The sequence below is a fragment of the Lupinus angustifolius genome, unplaced genomic scaffold (assembly GCF_001865875.1).
Source record: "Lupinus angustifolius cultivar Tanjil unplaced genomic scaffold, LupAngTanjil_v1.0 Scaffold_179_17, whole genome shotgun sequence".
NCBI lineage: Eukaryota > Viridiplantae > Streptophyta > Magnoliopsida > Fabales > Fabaceae > Lupinus > Lupinus angustifolius.
In genome coordinates this window covers 219095-227825 of record NW_017726569.1, presented here as the reverse complement: position 1 = coordinate 227825, position 8731 = coordinate 219095, and the positions used below count along the sequence as shown (strand labels likewise).

General features: G+C 31.2%; 1 protein-coding gene across 1 annotated transcript; it reads right to left on the bottom strand.

Annotated features, from left to right (window-relative positions):
- Positions 1-315: 315 nt before the first annotated feature.
- On the bottom strand, positions 316-831 carry LOC109340464 (TMV resistance protein N-like). Its single transcript, XM_019578167.1, has one exon. The coding sequence runs from the start codon at positions 793-795 to the stop codon at positions 316-318; it is 480 nt and encodes a 159-aa protein (XP_019433712.1). The 5' UTR covers positions 796-831.
- Between the last annotated feature and the right edge of the window lie 7900 nt (positions 832-8731).

Sequence of the window (8731 nt, the reverse complement as noted above, 5' to 3'; positions counted from 1 at the left end):
TCTTTGTTAATCCTTGAACATTAATATTAGTATAATATATATATATATATATATATATAAATATATATATATATATATAAATAAATGTGGCATGGAATTCTCACAAACTAATGGATACAGATATTAGTATATATTATTATTTGTGTTTTAAATTGGTACCACTGTACTGATTATGATTATGATGTGTTTATCACAATTGTGTGGTTCTTAAACAATATTTTAGCTAGAATTATAGTTGGATTTGAAATTTAGAAGACTGATTGTTATTTAAAGAGTTTATACAATAAAATAAAGAAAATAACGAAAAAGAAATACTTACTTGAAGTTAGAGGAGTCCCACCCAGATATATTCCCAGCTTCACGCAGTGCTTTCTTCCATTGAGGCATTTTCTTCTGGATATATAATTTTTGATAATTTCGCTCAAACTTTGATAATGCTTCCCGGTAACACCCACTTTGGTTTCGTACGTGGGAAGGATCCACTCGGTAGAACACAGGTAGAACCACTTGTCTGTGACTCTCAGAGCTTCTGCATTGGAGTATTTTCACGAGTTCGTTCAAGCACCATTTCGAAGAAGCATAAGTTTTTGAAAAAATGACAATGGCCATGTCTGAGTTCAGTATTGCTTGAGATAGTGCGGGCCACAACTCATCTCCTTTTTTAAGGTTCTCATCAACATATGCTTTGATATTTGCTTTGCAGAGTTCAGAATGAAGATGGCTAATGAAACTTTTTCGTGTGTCCTCACCCCTGAAGCTAATAAAAACATCATATTTCTTTTTAGAGTAAGACATAGTTCAGTAGCTAGTTGCGAGTGGAACAAGTTAAAGACACACACTACTACTTTAATTATGGGTCGGACTAAACTTAAATATGAGCAGATAAAGATTATATATTGTACACAACTTAAGGGCAATGCAACTTGACCAAGATCACGCTGAGAGAGTAAGTGTGGCCACAATTAGTCAAAGTTGGCATGTGAATGCTAATTCAATTTTAAAAATTTTCAATTCAACTGTATTCTTTATTTTTTAGATCCGAATTCAATGGGTCCATGCTCTGTACTTTATTTGAATGAAATTTGGATGACTTAACTTTGGATTCCCATGCTACTAAATAATTAATGTGTCTTGATTACTCATAATAAAAAAAATAATATATTTTTGAACAAAGTTGTTTTTAGGTATGACAATAGGTTTGAATAGTGTAATTCGAGATCCACCCCAGACCTATGTAAGTAAATGTTGGGTTTACCAATGAATCTGCGATACTTAGAAATTCAAAAATCTTTAAAATATTACAAATGATTTATATATTTGCGTACTTGTTTTCTTTAATGTGTTTTATTTTAAAAAATAAAAGAAGACAAAAAATGATAATAACAAATACAAATATAATTCAAGAACAACTACACAACTTAAAATTGTCACTTTAAATATAATTTTTTTAATAAAAATAAAATTTAAAATATGAAAATAAAACATATCAAACGTCTAATATCCTTCTATTAACTTACCATTATATTACATTTGGATTTATAAATATAACATAACTACTTAAAAACATAATATCATAATTATGATAGAAAATATTTTTAATTATGTTGCTATACATATTTAGGAACGGCAGGTCTGAGTACTTATGGATCTAGGTACCACATTATTGAAACTTATACAAATTCAATATCGAGTTTTAAAATCTTTAATCCTAATTGCTCATGGTCCAAAAATATAGATTCAGGCTGGACCCCTTATTTTTAACAGAGGAGAGCAGCTAGTGAGGTATATATGAAGTTGGAACATACTTAATATATCCTAGACAATGTTCATATTTTTATTGAACTATTTTTTATTTTTGAGATCCGAAATCCACGGGATCCATTGTCTATACTTCATTGGATAGAATTAGGGTAAGTTGACTTTGGATTACATGCACATGCCATTCCATCGTGCCAGTCATTTTATTTGATTATTCAAAAATAAAAAATGTAATTTTTTTGTAAGTGTATTTTTTAACAGGGGAGAGAAGCTAGTCAGGTTTGATGCCCGGTAATCATGATTAACATTTAATAACTTATTTAATTTAAATATCAATGAACTAATATTTTATTGACCAATTAAAAAAAAGAAAAAAGATGTAAGTACTGATAGTGTAAGAATTTTTACATTATTATTACTTTATCTATTGTTTATTTTCAATTATCATTGACTCTTAAATAAAAATAATATATCTAAATAGTCAATGATACACTGAATATATATAAATCTGTACATTATCTTAAAAAAAATATTACATAAAGTATGTACTTTTTGAAATAGTACATAAACATAGCATAGAATCATTATAGTATCTAGTGGTAGACTAATGGAGTGTCCTTATTACATGTTCACGGTCTTATGTAACGTTTAGTGGCCAAGTCTTTCAATATTAATAGATTCAATCGCTGTATTATTAGGTAGTGTTAGAGATATGACTAACAAATAACGGAACTAATTTAGTATAAGATTAAAATTTGATTAGTTATTTAACTCAACAATTTTGACTTATGAAGTAAAGAATTGAACATGAGTTTAAAATTGAACACATTAAATAATTTAGCAGACCATGAGCTGAAGACTTTTTGTCTCATTAAGTTTATTAGCTGATTCAATTATATACAAAGATATAAGCAGAAATGATTCAGTTGAGAACAATTATCATATAAAAATTATGACTAAGATAAATCAGTATCATAAAAATATACATGGATGATTGAGATTAACTTGGTGTCATACAAATATATACAATTTTAATTGATAGCTATAATTATTATTAAACTCACAAACTTTCTTTATGTGTATAGGTATAATTTACCAACATCTTAAGTATTACCAATCCTCATAGGTAAGTAATAGGTTACTCGAACTAAGTAATGAGCTACTGTGACAGATTAACCAATTACTCAAACCGAGTAATAGGTTACCAAACAAAAATAAGTGAGAGTAACTGATTACTCAATGAGACAGAAGTTTTTGGCAACCGATTACCCACATCGAGTAATCGATTACTCATAGTTGTTACAATAGTTTTCATATTCAAATTGAAACAAGTTCTTTCAAAACGAATCAATGACACTTCAATCAACTCCTACCTTTAGGTATAGGTATGATGGCTGGTTGGAAGCCAATTTAAAGGGGACTTGCATTCAGATTTATACACAACTTTCAGAGATCAATCACACTACACTTTCTCCACTTTTGCAAACAACTTATTCAAAACTTTCTGAAAAGTTATTTTCAAGTGTTTTCTTCCGAGTTTTCTAAACTTAAAACACTTGAGTATTTATGTTGTACTTGTAGTGATTGATATAAAAGGATTGAGTATTAAATTGTTATACATACATAGCGATCCTAGCCCTAGAAACAAAGTTCTTCATATATACCATTTTTTTTGTATATTTCACAATAGAGTGTGGTGAAAGAGGAACAATGATCTTTGGAAGTGATGTACTTCTAAAAGGTGAGATTTGGTAATCTTCATATATACCATTTTTCTGTATATTTCACCATAGGGTATGACGAAAGAGAAACAATAATCTTTAGCAGTGGTGTACTTCTAAAAGGTGAGATTTGGTTAGTGTAATTAGAAATAAAGTCTCGGGGAGAAATTTGTAATGATTGCCATTTCATCAAAGTAAAAATCTCTTGTGATTGTAAGAGGAATCGACGTAGCCTTCGATGGACTAGAAGGTGAACCATGATAAATCTCGATGTCTCTTTTCCTTATACTCTTTTATATTTCTGCAATTTATTTTTGCATACTTACATTTTCTGATGTATCTCTACTTATTACCTAGATCCTAACATTTAAGATGACTTCAAAGTTCTTTTTAGGAGAAAGTTCCAATATAAATCGTCCTCCAATCTTTGTTGGAAAATGTTACGATTTCTGAAAAATGCGCATGAGAATATTTATTGAATCTCATGGTTTAGATATTTGGAACGCCATAGAAGATGGTCCATACACTCTGTGCATTGTAATCAATGTTTTTAAGGAACCCAAGCCAAAAAATATCTAGAACGATGAGGGAAAAGGAAAGTCCAATATGACTTAAGCCCAAAAATATTTTATCTCAACCTTTGGCATATATGAGTTCTTTAGAATATCTAATTTTAAATCCTCTATGGAAATGTGGGATACTTTGAAAACAATTCATGAAGGGGATAAAGAAGTCAAGAGATCAAGACCTAATACTATGTCTCAAGAGTATGAAATGTTTAGAATGAAACATGAAGAGAAAAGTTTTGATCTTCAGAAAAGGTTCACTCATCTTACCAACTACCTTATCACTATAGGAGAAGTCCTATCAAATAGTGACTCAACCTTAAAGTCCTTAGGTCACTAAGTAGAACTTGACAACTAGAGGTAACAGCCATATCTGAAAAGAAAGCCTTTCGAAAATGTCCTTGGCTACCTTGTTTGCTAAATTGTAGGAACACGAGTTGGAACTAAGCCAACTTAAACAACATGAAGAACGAGAAAAGAAGCACAATAATATATCCTTGAAATGGAAGGCAGACTCATGTAAAACCATAAGAGATGAAACTAACAATGATGGAATGGAGGACATGAGTCTGCTAGAGATTCACTAGAAGCATTGAAGCCTCTACATCAAGATAAAACTTTACTGGTTTTGAGTGTGGAAAACGTGGTTACATCAAAGTTGATTGCTCCACTCTTAATAGGAATCCCTTTAAAGGGGAAACAGAAAAGAAGACAGGAAGGCGAGCATGAATTGCATAGGAAGACAATGACACAAGTTCCAAATTAGAACATGAGAATGAGAAACAAGCGCATCTATCCCTGAGGACTTCTCATCAATCCTAAGACGATGAGGTGAGTGATTCTAAATTTTAGATAGACCTTCTTTTGATGAACTTCAAAATGCTTTTAATGAACTTCATAAGGAAAATATGAAACTTTTAAAATTATTTCTAAAACAGAAAAATGATATTACTGTTTTGGAAAACCATAACAAAATTGTAAGAAATATATGGACCTCATAAAATTCAAGCCTTAAAAATGTACTAATTGTGACACTCTAGAAATAAAATTTTCATCATTAAGCTAAGAGATTAAATGTAATTAATAAAAGTAGTTGCAATTTAGATAATATCTTAAAAACCAAAGACATACTAATGATCGAAAAGGTCTGAGCTATTCTAATAGTCATCTTTCAAAAGATAAACAAAAAACTTTCTTTGTTAAAACTAACAAGAGAAGCATGCAAAATTTTCACAAAGAAAGTATCCATATAAATCCTTTATTCAAAAAAAAACCCAGGATACATCAACATCAACATACTTGCTTTTATTGTAAAAACATAGGCCATACACCTAATTCTGGTTATATTAAGAAGTCGGCGTTCCAAATGGCCGATATAAGTGGGTTGAGAAAGATGATAACCCTATATGACCCAAATCAGATTGGGCACCTAATTAAAATCATTTTATTATTTAGTAGGAATACTCGGAAGCTGCAAATAAATGTTGTATATGGACAATGACTGCTCTAAGCACATGACAGGTGACAAAAGTAAATTTTTCAGTCCTCACTCTAAGGGACAAAGTGTTCTTTACCTATGGAGATAACCATAAAGGAAGAATACTTGGGGTTGGTCGAGTTGGAAAGCCACCTTCTACTACCATTAAAGGAGTGCTATGTGTTGAAGGTTTTAAGCATAATGTTGTGAGGATTGGACAACTTTGTGAGAAAGACTTTCATGTGCCTTTCTACCCCGACAAGTGCATCATTGAAGATAAGGTAACACATTATGCTAAAATCATAGGAAATAAGATTAAAAATATTTATATGATCTCATCAAATGATATTTCCTTAAGAGATCTTGTTGTCAATAGGAGAATGGTACACATTCACATGGACCATTTAAATAAGTTAATTAAAAATGAACTAGTTGTTAGTTTTCCCAAGATGAAGTTTGTTAAAGACAAACTATGTGTACATGATTTTTGGCATTAATACTTATATTATTTTCAAAATCATGCACCATGATCAATCATTCATGGTAGATGTTCATGCAAAATTAACTAAGACGTTTCAGAAAAACAATAATCGATTAAGACATTGATTAATCGATGAAGTCTTTGCAAATGAAAAAACCATTAATTGATTAAGTCAATTTATGTTTAGGAATCTTGGACATTTTAAAGAAAGGTTAATCGATTAAGTGGTAATTTAATCAATTATCCCCAATAGAACAATTTGAAACTAAATGGTATTTTACCAGCCTATCTCATATGCAAACTAGAACCAAAAACAAAGTAATACATAAACTTGATGTAAGATTGATACACGTGTTTCAAGAATGATTTTCTAAAAGGAGAAAAAGGTCATTTTCATGTGGAAAAAGAGAGTTTTGTGAATCTTTGAAAAAGTATATTTTCATACATTGACAATTTTCACAGATTTTCCTTTTGTGAATGATAATCATTCATATTCATCTGAGATTGTGAGATTCATAAAAGGGTAGTTTTGTTCTGAATGTTAGTAATGATTAGCACAATATAGGTGCAAAAGAACTTTGTACGATATTTACGGTTGATTTGTAAATTTGTCTCTTTGAGTGTGTGAGGTATTATCTTGGAGTAAGAGAGAAATTTAGGACAAATCCTAGGTTATGGTCAAGATTCAAGAAGATGTCTCAATGGGTATACTTAGTTAGCAGTGGTGAGGAGCCATTGGAAGTTAGGTCCAAGAGAATTCTTGATGGAAGAAGCGTTTTGTATGAACATTTTATTTCTTCTTTTGTAAATTAAATCTCTAAAGATCAGAATGGGAGGACTAGATGTAGATTGCATGTGGATTGACAACCGATCCAGGATAAAGAGGTTGTGTTATCTTCTCTCTTACCCAACTCTTTTATTTAAATTCAATTATCGTATTCGTTAATCACTTTCAGTATTCTGTTTAACAGCATATTAGATTAATTTAATGAGTGTTTTCTTGTTGTATCAAGAACCAAAATATTTTTGAGTAAATCAACATGTTAATCGATCATGCCTTTAGTTAATCGATTAACTCCAGCTTTCTGTTAATTGATTAAAGAACCATTTACTTGATTAAAGAACCATTTACTTGATCTACCTATTCACCCCCTTTAGGTGAAGTTAGAGTCCTTGTTAACCAACAAGTGACATAAGAGCTAGTTCGAACAAGTACTAGCTTAATCGCTAATTCGTGGGATCTTAGGGATATATATGATAGGCTATACAAATTCTTTCGGTGCTGAAGAATCCTCTAACAATCGTCTTCCCATCTTTAGTGGAGAGGGCTATGCCTACTAGCAAGTCAGAATAAGGATTTTCATTGAGGCCATAGACACAGATTTTTGGGAGGTCGTGCAAAATGGACCTAACATTCCAATACACTTGGTGGATGGTGAAACTAAAGAAAAACCAAAGAGTCTTTGAACCGATAAGGAAAAGACAAAAGTGCAACATAATTTGAAGGCTAAAATTGTTATTACTTCTGCCCTTTCCTGTGATGAATTTTTTATAGTTTCACAATGTAAAAGTGCCAAAGAAATGTGGGATACTTTGCAAGTAACCCATGAAGGCACTAGTGAAGTCAAGTGAGCTAGATTAAATGCTTTAAATCCTGAATATGAATTTTTTCGTATGTTTCCTAATAAGCCAATTAATGACATGAAAAAACAATTTACGCATATTGTTAATTATCTTGTTTCATGAGATAAAGTGTTTTCTAATGGTGAATTAACTAACAAAGTTTTATGATATCTTGATAGGACATAGCAACCAAAGGTGTTGACAATTGTGGAATCAAAGGACTTGGATTCAATGTCACTTGTAACACATTTCGGAAAGCTTCGAGAACTTTAGATGGAGCTAGGTCGCTGGATACAATACGAAGAATAAGACAAGAAAATGAAAGAAATCTTCCTCAAGACTACAACATCACATGTAAAAATTCAAGAGATGATACCTTATGATGAAGATTCTGATTCCTCCGATATTGACGGTGAAACGATGACACTCCTTACAAATAAATTCAGTAAGTTCTTAAAGAATAAAGGAGCATTAAGAAGGTTTCAACAAAAAGAACCAAGAGATTCAACCAAGAAGGGAAAGAACACAAAAGATAAGATCACTTGCCATGAGTATGGAAAGGTAGGACACATGTAGTTCTCATGTCCTATCTATCTCAAATGGGTTGAGAATGACAAGAAAGAATCAAGGGACATCAAGGCTAAGAAAGCCTACATTGTTTGGAATGTACCCGAAGAAGAAGTCACTTCAAGAACATCAAATGATGAAGAATTGGCCAAACTATACCTAATGATGCAAAATCATGATTCTTGCTAGAGAAGCAAGCAAAGTAACTCGAGTGAGGTTAGTATTTCCGATTTCGATTATGACTTCAGTGATTCTACCACGTATGATGTTTTATAGGGTGATTATCTAGAATTACATGAAGAACTTAAAAATTTAGCAAAAATCAATGCTGATAGAAAAAGAGTAATTTTAGTGTATGAAAAGAAAATTTTAGAAATGCAGAAATTTATTGATGAACTTCAGTTCCAAAATGAATCCTTCTTGCCAAAAATGTCCACTTTTGGAAAAAAAATAATGCATGTTTAAAGGAAATGTTGGTAATAATCCAGGTTGGGATACATGCATGCTAAAAGGAGATCATATAAGAAACATGTTGATT